This window comes from Rhineura floridana, chromosome 3, assembly GCF_030035675.1.
Source record: "Rhineura floridana isolate rRhiFlo1 chromosome 3, rRhiFlo1.hap2, whole genome shotgun sequence".
In the NCBI taxonomy this organism is placed as follows: domain Eukaryota; kingdom Metazoa; phylum Chordata; class Lepidosauria; order Squamata; family Rhineuridae; genus Rhineura; species Rhineura floridana.
The window spans coordinates 217,555,459-217,567,215 of NC_084482.1; the positions used below are offsets into that span (position 1 = coordinate 217,555,459).

At 46.7% G+C, this 11,757-nt stretch overlaps 1 protein-coding gene across 1 annotated transcript; it reads left to right on the top strand.

Annotated features, from left to right (window-relative positions):
- The first annotated feature begins 1,637 nt into the window (after positions 1-1,637).
- Positions 1,638-11,366, top strand: LOC133378974 (vomeronasal type-2 receptor 26-like). Its single transcript, XM_061613588.1, has 3 exons — positions 1,638-2,372; positions 8,904-9,030; positions 10,456-11,366. Exons 1-3 carry the CDS (start codon positions 1,638-1,640, stop codon positions 11,364-11,366), a joined length of 1,773 nt encoding a protein of 590 aa, XP_061469572.1.
- Positions 11,367-11,757: the final 391 nt, after the last annotated feature.

An 11,757-nucleotide genomic window follows, 5' to 3' on the forward strand; every position in this document is an offset into this window, starting at 1 on the left:
ATGTTATGCATGCTGTTGATGTTAAATTAACATACCTCATTTGAGTTACAGCCAATAGTCATTTATCTCTACAGTTTGGAAGGTGTGGTCCTATGTAAACATCTCCGGCTGCCATCCAATGCAGGCTCTTTTGGGAGAAATCTGAACACAGGGTGGCTTTATTCTAGTTCCACGGGACTTGAACTTCTTGCTACCTCATGTGGAAGTACAGATAGAAATGGGTGAATGGGGTGGGAACAGAAAGAGATGGAGAGGGCTTTAGTGGGGAATCAGAGGTTTGTCTACACATTGTTATAATAAAACTGGCCAATGTTTTAATTTTTTTTAAATAAAAGCAAAGTATATATATGATACAGCCGGTATAGCACAGTGGGGAGCAGAGCCTGGCTGGGAATCCAGAGTCTGTGAGTTCAAATCCCCGCTTGTGTCTCCTGGGGGTCAAAGGCCAGCTAAAGATCACCCCACAGTGAGTGGCTCAAGGGTTACGTGCCCTGCCACCTGGGCAGCCGTGGGCAAGCTGCAGAGTCCCAAGGAGCCCAGTTGCCCCCCAGCTGGCAGTTGTGGACAAAGAAGGGGCTGGCTTGTGCAGTCGTGGCAAGCTGAGCAGGCCCTAGCCAGCTGGGGAGGACCAGCCTCAGAGGGAGGCAATGGGAAACCCCCTCTGAATACAGCTTACCATGAACACCCTGTTCATAGGGTCTCCATACGTCGGGATCGACTTGAAAGCAGTCCATTTGTATAGATTTGTATGTTTATAATTTATTAATTGCATTCAAGGGTGTAGTCTTCCAGGGTCTCATGGGATCTTAGACCCCATACTTTTTTGGGACCAGGGTCCCAGCAGGGTTCCAATATCTCCTGCATCCTGCGAGCCGATCAGCATGAAAAGGGAGTGTGTTAGCCACTAAGAAGAGTCTTCTCACATGCTTCCTTGTCCTTTCCTGCTGATTGGAGCCAATCGAAGTGAAAGGAGGTGAGTCAGCCACAGAGAAGACTCTTCTCAGCAGCTATCACTCTTCATATGTCCTTTATATGTCGGCCCAAGGGAAATATTCCTGGAAAATATCTTGTTTAGTGGTGTAGTGGTTAAGGTGTTGGACTACAACCTGGGAGACCGGGGTTTGAATCCCCACACAGACATGAAGCTCACTGGGTGACTTTGGGCCAGTCACTGCCTCCCAGCCTCAGAGGAAGGCAATGGTCAACCCCCTCTGAATACCGCTTACCATGAAAACCCTATTCATAGGGTTGCCATAAGTCGGGATCGACTTGAAGGCAGTCCATGATGATGATGATATATATGATATATTACGTTAGTTAAAAGTTCATCAGTTGTGATGAGAGGGGTTAAAGGTGTCCCCTTTTGTCCTTGATCCTCCTTTCTCCCTTTCTCTGACATAACCTTTCATTCCTAGGGAGAAAAGTAAAGCTTCATGCTTGGGGTGCATCTATCTTTGCGATGTATGGGTTGATCCTTCATCCTAATGATACGCATTTCCCTTGTTTAGGCTGATAGGTTTCTGACTTTTGTCCTGAAAACAAAGGCAACACTAATCTTTTCCATTCCTTACCAGGTTAGTTACAGTTTTGTATCCCATGACCTTGGCGATAAAACTCTGTTCCCTTTTTTCTACCGGATGGTCCCAAAGGAAGAATACAAGTATGCAGGGATTGTCAAGTTGCTCCTGCATTTCAGATGGACGTGGATCGGTCTCTTTGCTCCAGACAATGACAATGGAGAAAGGTTCATGAGGATCTTGACACCCATGCTCACCTCGAATGGCATTTGTGTTGCCATCTCACAAAGAATCCCAGAACGGAACAAGGCTGAATTGTCAATTACCATTGATTCAGATCTCACATGGAGACAAGTCAGAGTATTTGTTTACCATGCAGAGACTCGCTCTTTTTACAATGGAATATTCCTTATTAATCTAATACTCAAAGTGTTGGTAGAGGCCACTGAAGGGAAAGTCTGGATCACAACAGCTTTCTGGGACATCGCCTCAACATTGTCTGACAGTAGGTTACACCTCCAGCACAGCCACCTTTTTTTTTCCTTCTTAATCCAGATAAAGAATACTCCAAAGCTTGCAGATTTTGAGCGGATTCACAACACTCCTTACTTGAACAAAGCATTTCATTGTTTCTGTTCAAAGCATGTGTTGTCTGTGAAAGAACAAGAAAGATGTGAACAGATATTGCCCCTCGGTGAGCTTGCAGAAACTCTGTCTCAGGACAACTACAACATTTACAGCAGTGTCCGGGCCGTGGCTCATTGTTTAAATGCTGCATTCTCTTCCAGATCCAAGAGGCTGGTGATGATGGGTAGAGGAGAGAGGTTGGAACCTCAGAAGCTACAACCATGGCAGGTATTTCCTTTTAACTCCAATGTAAATGACAATTTGTAATCATAGTGTTGGGGAGAGGTTGTAGGCCAGGAATCCCCAGCCTACAGATTTCTGACCAGCCTCTGTCTGAAGACCAAGACCCCAGGAAGGAAGAGCCCACCACCCCTCTAGGCAATTGTTTCCATTATCAAACCACTCTTAGAACCAAGATGTTCCTCCTGATGTTCAACCAAGACCCATTGACTCTAGTCTTGCCCTCTGGTGCAGCAGATGACAAGTCTTTGCCCTCTTCTATGGAACTGAGAACATTTCCAAGCAGAGCAGCCTGTTGGCATCTTGCAGATTCCTGATGCAGCTGCAGTTGCTGGGGTTTCTTGTGCAGATCCCCCTTCGGACCTTCCTCCAGCAGCTTCAGAGGCCATCTAGCACATGGGGAAAGCTATGAGACTCACCCACCCCTTTTAGGCAAGGTGGGACTGTGCTCAGCACCTGCTATGGCTCCTTTGAGTCTGCTGTGAACCACCCTCAGGGGCTCTACAGCATTTGCATAGGAGTTTTCTCAGACATGGGAGGCCTGATGGGATCAGCCTGCCCTTCCCTTGTCTCCAGACTGGGCAGATGCCGTAGAGATTTCTTGGCTCTTTTATTATCTAACTGGCTAGAGTCACCTCTCTGGTCTAGTGGGAACATTTTGAATTTTGGGGGAAACAATACAAAGTACAGTGGCTCCCCTTCACAAATTGGCTGCCGTGGGATGTGTGGCACGACACAAAAAGGCTGCTGCATCTTAAAGAGGAGAGGCTGGACCACAAAACTGGCATGTCTCCCTCCCACAATCAGCAACTTTATCAGTAGGGAAAAGGCACCTGTATTATGTTGAAATAAGCAACAACTTTTCATTGATACCCACTGTATTGAGAGGAACAAGCCACTACGAGGTTAATGTAGCTTGGCCCAGGGACAGAAAGTGGCCTTCCCACAGCTTGGAAAAGTTAGTTTTTTTGAACTACAACTCCCATCAGCCCCAGCCAGCATGGCCATTGGATTGGGCTGATGGGAGTTGTAGTTCAAAAAAGTAACATTTCCAAGCTCTGGGCCTTCCTGAAGCCACTTCAGGTAGTGAGTTTCGTTTCTCTTTGGCCTTTCCTTTCTGCTTCTTGTGTTGCCAGTAATAGCTGGCGTTGTTAAGAGCCAGTTCAAACCTTATAGCCGTGTCTGTTTTCCATGGAATGATACAAAAATCTATTCTGCAACCTCTCAGTCACTGCCGTCCTCATACAGACGCTCTTTGCACCTCTCCTCTGTTCAGAATGGAAGGGAGTGTCGGCATCCAAACTTGGCATCCAATTAAATGTGGGTGTGTTTATGGGGGCATGTCCCATGTATTATTATTATTATTATTATTATTATTATTATTATTATTATTATTATTATTATTATTATTATTATTATTATAATCTTTATTTATACCCCGCCCTTTTTCCAAACTGGAACTCAAGGCGGCTTCCAGATAAAAACAAGTACGCATCATTAAGAACCTATAAAAATATAAAACATATAAACATAAAATCAACATTAAAACAGGATTAATCTATTAAGATGTTAAAACCAATTACTCTTAAAATACTGCAACCTAGTTTAGGAGCATACAGGCAAAACAATAACATACAGCATCCTCTTCAGTCACAACCCTTAAAGCCTTCAGTTCCAAAGGCCTGCCGGAAGAAAAAAGTCTTTAGCTGTCGGCGGAAAGACTGCACAGAGGAGGCCATTCTTGCCTCCCTAGGGAGGGAGTTCCAGAGCCTAGGGGCAGCCACCGAAAAGGCCCTATCTCGTGTCCCCACCAGTCGCACTTGTGAAGGTGTTGGGATCGTGAGAAGGGTCTCTCCTGAAGATCTCAGGGCCCGGGCAGGTTCATATAGGGAGATACGGTCTGACAGATAGCCTGGACCTAAGCCGTATAGGGCTTTATAGGTCATAACCAGCACTTTGAATTGTGTCCGGAAACAGACTGGCAGGCAGTGGAGCTGTTGCAGCAGGGGAGTTGTATGGTCCCTGTAACCAGCCCCAGTTAACATTCTGGCTGCAGCTCATTGCACCAGGTGAAGTTTCCGAACAGTCTTCAAAGGCAGCCCCACATAGAGCGTGTTACAGTAGTCTAAGCGGGATGTAACTCAGGCATGTGTCACCATAGCCAGATCGGATTACTCCAGGAACGGGCGCAGTTGGCGCACTAATCTTAACTGTGCAAAAGCATTCCTGGCCACCGCAGAAACCTGGGCCTCCAGGTTTAAGGCTGAGTCCAGGAGCACACCCAAACTGCGAACCTGCGTCTTCAGGGGGATTGTAACCCCATCCAGCACAGGCTGAACCCCTATTCCCTGATCCACCTTTCGACTGACTAGGAGCACCTCTGTCTTGTCTGGATTAAGCTTCAGCTTGTTCACCCTCATCCAGTCCACCACTGCTGTCAGACACTGGTTTAGAACCGAGACAGTTTCCTTGGAATTAGGTGTAAAGGAGAAGTAGAGTTGGGTGTCATCTGCATACTGGTGGCACCAAACCCCAAATCTCCGGACAACCTCTCCCAGCGGTTTCATGTAGATATTAAATAGCATGGGGGACAGAACTGAACCCTGAGGGACCCCACAGGCCAACGGCCAAGGAGTTGAACAGGAATCCCCTAGCACCACCTTCTGGGTTCGACCCTCCAGGAAGGAACGGAGCCATCGTAAAACGGTGCCCCCAAGTCCCATCCCGGTAAGGCGACCCAGAAGGATACCATGGTCGATGGTATCGAAAGCCGATGAGAGGTGCAACAGAACCAACAGGGACACACTCCCCCTGTCCAGTTCTCTGCGTAGGTCATCTACCAAGGCGACCAAAGCCGTCTCCGTCCCATAAGCAGGTCTGAAACCAGACTGAAATGGATCTAGATAATCCGTTTCATCCAGGAATCCCTGTAGTTGGGAGGCCACCACACACTCTATTACCTTGCCCAGGAATGGGATATTAGACACTGGTCGATAATTATCCAGAATAGAGGGGTCCAGGGAGGGCTTTTTCAACAAAGGCCATACAACTGCCTCCTTTAGGCACATTGGAACTCTGCCTTGTTGTAGGGAGGCATTGGCCACTTCCTTCACCCACTCGGCTAGGCCCCCTCTGGCACTTTTAATAAGCCAGGAAGGGCAAGGGTCTAACAGACATGTGGTGGGCCTCACCTCTCCAAGGATCCTGTCCACATCCTCGGGTTGTACAAGCTGAAAAGAATCCATTATTATTGGACAAGCAGGAGCCAAAGTTACATCCACTGAGCCTGTATCAACTATAGCATCCAAGTCGGAACAAATCTGAACGATTTTGTCTGCGAAGTGTCGTGCAAATTCTTGACAGTGGGCTGATGAGTGGTCTATATTACCCTCTCAGGGGCCAGAATGTAGGAGACCCCTGACCACTCGAAACAGCTCTGCTGGTCGGCTCCCCGCAGACACAATGGTGGCTGAAAAGAATAATTTCTTTGCTGCCTGCACTGCCATGGAGTAGGCCTTCAGATAGGCTCTAGCCCGTGTTCGGTCAGACTCGCTCCAAGTCTTCCGCCAATGTCGCTCTAGTCTCCGTCTCATTTGTTTCATCACCATCAGCTCCCTGGTAAACCAGGGAGCTGGTTTGGCTCCATTCGTGAGAGGGGACGCTCAGCAGCGATCATGTCCACCGCCCTGGCCATTTCCCCATTCCAGAGGTCAGCCAGAGCTTCAACAGAATCGCCTGCCGAGGTGACAGGAAAAACCCCAAGAGCTCTCAGGAAACCATATGGATCCATCAGCCTCCTGGGGCGGACCATCCTAATTGGTCCCCCACCCCTGCAGAGGTTTTGAGTCCCAGTGAGTCTAAACCCAACCAGGTAGTGATATGTCCATGACAACGGAACTACAGAGAGTTCCTCCACACCAAGATCACCATCATCCCATCCAGCACAGAACACAAGGTCCAGAAGAGGCCAAGCCAGTGCTAGCAGGAAGAACAAACAGTCGCACATGCATTGTCAACTTTTGAAGGGATATTTACTGAGGTGGGCACGATAGGAGGCACTGACAAGTGCACTGGCGCCCAGGGGTGCCACATTGGTGGTGACCCCCTCTTACTGACTTGAATGGTAAAATGGAAATGGAATGCCTTCCAGTCAATCCCAACTTATGGCTACCCTATGAATAGGGTTTTCATGGTAAGCGGTATTCCAAGGGGGTTTCCCATTGCCTCCCTCTGAGGCTAGTCCTCCCCAGCTGGCTAGGGCCTTCTCTGCTTGCCACAGCTGCACAAACCAGCCCCTTCCTTATCCGCAACTGCCAGCTGGGGGGCAACTGGGCTCCTTGGGACTATGCAGTTTGCCCACGGCTGCACAGGTGGCAGGGTACATAACCCCTGAGCCACTCACTGTGGGGTGATCTTTAGCTGGCCCTTGACCCCCAGGAGACACGAGCGGGGATTTCAACTCGCAGACTCTGGACTCCCAGCCAGGCTCTCCTCCCCACCATGCTATACCAGCTGTGACTTGAATGGTAGCCTTTCTCAAAATGCTGAAACAGGATGAAGGGACTCAAGAATGGAAAACACAGGTGGTTTTAAAAAGAAATGAATATCAAGAAAACTAAAGACAAGGAGCACAATTCCAAAAGGCTGATGCCCTTTGGACAGAACACCCATGTCTCCTTTTCTCTGTCATTTTAGCTCCACCCTTTTCTGAGAAAGTTTGCCTTTTATAATACTTCCATTAATGGAGTATATTTGGATGGAAATGGAGAACTGGCAGCCAACTTGGATATTTTGACGTGGGTGGTGTGGCCTAACACCTCAGTTGCTTCAACTAAAATTGGGCGTCAACAGCAACAGGCATCCCCAGAGAAACAGTTCAGCATTGACGAGGATCCCATTGTGTGGCTTAGGGGGCTTAACCAGGTGAGGAAAAACAGGGGAGTTGATTTTATTTTTGTTTATTAATTAATTTACTATTTGATTTATATCCCGCCCTTCCTCCCAGCAGGTGACCAGGGCAGCAAACAAAAGCACTAAATAAAACATCATAAAAACAGACTTTAAAATACATTAAAACAAAACATTTTTTCAAAAAGCTTTCATGACATCTAAAAAAAGGTTAAAAACATTTTAAAAAAGGTTTGAAAACATATTAAAAAGCAATTCCAACACAGATACAGACATATGCCTCTTCAACCCTAATTTCATTGTTCCGATTTTAGATTAACAAATTCCATCAACCACCTAGAGGACATGATTGGTGGGTGATTAATAAATGTCTAAATAAATAAATAATTTCTTATTCAATATACAGAGAGAAAGGGGGCAGAGAATGGGCTTCCTCAGCCAGGCTGTTAATACACAGACTATGATACATGAGGCTGAAGTTCCGTGCAGCTGTGCCAACTTTAGGTCAGGGACTCCGAGGACAGTTAGTGAACGGAGCTCCCAGCTGCAAAAGCTGGAGTAAAACAACAGAGTGAGCCGCCTTATTTTGAGTCCAATGATTGATTCGTCTATTCATATTTGATTTATGAATTTCTTCCCATGAAACATCCCGAACTGATTGAACAATAAAAACATCCACAAAAGTAAAACAATTCCGAATCCTGTTCAGATCTGTTGAAACGCTGACTGTTTTATTGTATTGCAACTCATCCTGGGATCCTGGGATGAAGGGTGGGCCAGAACTTCCCTGATAAATAAAACTGAAAGAAATATTGTCTGCTCTGGTGAGCAGAAGCTCTTCAGGATGCGGGGTCCTTCCCAATCTCAGCTCTACCTTGAGAGACTGTGTACTGAATCTGGGACCTTGTGCACGCTCCGTGTGGAACAGTACGTCATATCTGTTTAAAAAACAAACTATAGAGGCTAAACTTTAGCCGTTAAAGACTTTAGGGGTTGTGCTAAATGTGTACATGGCTGGAGAAGTGAGGAAGTGGTTGCAGTCCTGGAAGTAAAGGGAATGACGCAGGGCAGGCGACAGAGGGTGGCCAGGTCGGGCCCTGGCTGAGGGCCCAAGGGTCTCCTGAAGGGCCCCTCCTTAGGGTGGGTGGGTAGAGCTCCCTTCCACAATCCGTGGCAGCATCAGCTCCTGACTCTGCCATGGATTACAGAGAAGGAAGTCCCAGGCACCCCCCTACTACCACGCAGGCCTGTGATGTCCACCTGCATGCCCCACCTACTTCTCCCTTGAGGTAAATTCTGGTTGCACTGCGGGAGCAACCCTGCCATCAACCAAGATGGTGGCCAAGGTTTCCCTAAGGGGCTGATGCCCCTGCTGCCATCTTGGTTGATGGCAGGCATGCACACACAGCACGGGCAGCATTCACCTCAAGGTAGGTAGGTGGGGCATGCATGCGTGCGGGTGCCAGGGCCCGGGGCAGGCTGGTGCCCAAGGTCCCCAGCATGACTGGCACCGGCCCTGGAGTCGCAGGTGGCTTCCAAGTCTCCAGCTCAGTCCTGAGGCTTCCCAACACACCCCTCTTTTTCTTTGATCTTCCTTCTCTTTACGATTAGATGTTGCCTCATTCAAGGTGCACCAAAAATTGCCTCCCTGGATACGTCAAGGTGATTCAGGAAGGAAAGCCACTTTGCTGCTACACTTGTGCTCTGTGTGCTGAAGGGACAATCTCGGCTCAGGAAGGTAAGGGATTCCAGAGGGAAAGGAAGCCCTTAAGAACATACCACAGTCAGAGGCAGTATGCTTCCGAATACCAGTTGCTGGAAACTGAAGTGCTCTTGTGCTCGGGTCCTGTGTGCTGGCTTCCCACAGAGTCAACTGGTTGGCCACTGTGAGAACAGGATGTTGGACTAGATGGGCCACTGGCCTGATCCAGCAGGCTCTTCTTATGTTCTTAAGTCAGACCATTGGTCTATCTACCTCAGCATTGTCTGCTCTGACTGGCATTGTCTCTACCGGTTGTCAGACATGGGTCTCTGTCCTATCTAGAGATGCCAAGTATTGAATGTGGGAAGTTCTGCAGGCAAAATAAATCCTCTGCCGCTGAATCACAGCGCTTTCTGGAACAGGGTGGCCTTTGCAGGGCAGGACAAAGATTCTTCAGGATGTATATTCCGAAAGATTGTTTTGCTTTCAGAAATTCTGAAACTTGGATCCTTAATTTCAATTCAAAACATATATTTTATGGAATACAAATTAATACAGATATATCATATTGACCCAAACATAGGCCACACCCCTACTGCGGGGAATAGGTATTCACTGAAAATCAATTACAGGAAATGTGTTTTTAAATTTGTATATTTGTTTTTAATGTTTTAATTGTTGTAAACCGCCCGGAGAGCTTCGGCTATGGGGCGGTATACAAATGTAATAAATGAATAAATATATAAATAAATAAGTAAGTAAAAGAACTAAGAAAGTGTCCAATCAGACATATAGTTAATGTATAAAAGTACAGGAAGGAACAACCAATTAGACAGTAAATTCCAAAGAGGGGGGTAAACAAGCAAGGAGAATTAATTATGAGCGGACAATTAAAGGGAAAACAAAGAGGAGGAATAATCAATTGTACAATGAATTATAAGGGGGAAATCTACTGAGCAAAAATTACTGGTCTGGAGGGGGAACAATCAACTGTACAATGAATTACAGGAGAGTACTGCAACGAATATAAACTAGCAAAAGATCAAGGTGCCTGAAAGGAGCTCGCCTAAAGCAAACCTCTTTCTAGACTCATGACTTCAAATGACCGTATAGAAAACTGCAGTGCACCTCCTTAAGGAATAGCCAAAGAGAATGGGGTGGAACAGCTGCAGTTTGGGTTCCTTCCCACCCAATAATCACTACTTCAAACGCTTCTACTTGCCCAAAGCCTGCTCTGGGCCTCCCTTCACCCACCGTGCGCCAAAATGGAGGCTTGTGGGAACAGTTGGTTGCTGAGAGGCTTCTTTAGAGAGACACAATTATAGTCCTCACTTAAGTTTCATATAAGCCAAAACAATGTGAGGGGGGGAAGGAGTGGAGGCTACATTTGGATCAACAGAGTAACTAATGTAGATATAACATACATGTTGGCGACACTGGAATCACTCTTGCTCTTTTCAGATGCAGACCATTGCACCAAATGTCCAGAAGATCAATATCCAAGCAAGGACCAAGATCAATGTGTCCCCAGGTTTATCACATTCCTGTCCCATGCAGAATCTTTGGGGATTATGTTTGTTTCCTTTGCCTTCTTCTTATGCTTAACCACAGGCTTTGTGCTAGGAATCTTCATTAAATACCTAGAAACTCCAATAGTCAAAGCCAACAACCGGGACCTCTCCTACATCCTCCTCATCTCCCTCCTGCTTTCCTTTTTGTCTTCCTTCCTCTTCATTGGCCGGCCAAGGAAAGCAACCTGTCTTCTCCGACAAACAGCCTTCAGCATCATCTTCTCAGTTGCCATCTCTTCTGTGTTGGCTAAAACCATCACAGTGGTGCTGGCCTTCCTGGCCACAAAGCCAGGGAACAGGGTGAGAAGATGGCTGGGGAAGAGTCTGGCCAATTCCATTGTCATTTCCTGTTCCAGTATCCAAGTTGTCATCTGTGCCATCTGGCTGGGGACCTCTCCTCCATTCCCTGACTCTGACATGCACTCCCAGCCTGGAAAGATCATCCTCCAATGCAACGAAGGGTCTGTTGCCATGTTTTATGGTGTCCTTGGCTACATGGGCTTTCTGGCTGCCATCTGCTTCATGGTGGCTTTCCTAGCCAGGAAGCTGCCTGGGGCCTTCAATGAAGCCAAGCTGATCACCTTCAGCATGTTGGTCTTCTGCAGTGTTTGGGTCTCCTTTGTGCCCACCTACCTGAGCACCAAGGGGAAATACATGGTAGCCGTGCAAGTCTTCTCTATCTTGGCCTCCAGTGCTGGGCTTCTGGGCTGCATCTTCATGCCCAAGTGCTACATTATTGTACTCAGGCCTGATCTGAATAAAAAGGAGTATTTAACAACAAAAACTAAAAATATCATTTGATTCTTAAAATACTATTTTAAATTTTGGCATCTGATGCACAGTATCAATGAAATCAATGTATATTTGGAATGTAACTCATTGGATGCTTCTGTTGTAACATATCTTCCCTTCATATAAGTCATCAAAGAAAGTAGCCACAAATGATGAAAGTGACTGCCTAGTGACTCTGGACTGAATAACCTGTATGCATCATTTTATCACAACCAGATTTTTGCTAGATGTTAATATACCTCATCAACACAGGCTGTTAAGGCAATAACTATGGTTTTTGGATTTCTTATTTCTTGATCCACTATGGTGGACCTTGGCATGAGAGCCAAAGTAGCAATGAATCTTGGGAAACGAGCCTCCCCATACACTCATCGTTGCTTGTAAAAGACAGGGGCTAACA

Excerpts from the sequence above, each read along its gene's own strand:
- LOC133378974 (XM_061613588.1), top strand. The coding sequence starts at position 1,638 with ATGGTCCCAAAGGAAGAATACAAGTATGCAGGGATTGTCAAGTTGCTC. Across the intron at positions 2,373-8,903 it reads AGAAGCTACAACCATGGCAG|ATGTTGCCTCATTCAAGGTG; the intron begins GTATTTCCTTTT and ends CTTTACGATTAG. Across the intron at positions 9,031-10,455 it reads GACAATCTCGGCTCAGGAAG|ATGCAGACCATTGCACCAAA; the intron begins GTAAGGGATTCC and ends TGCTCTTTTCAG.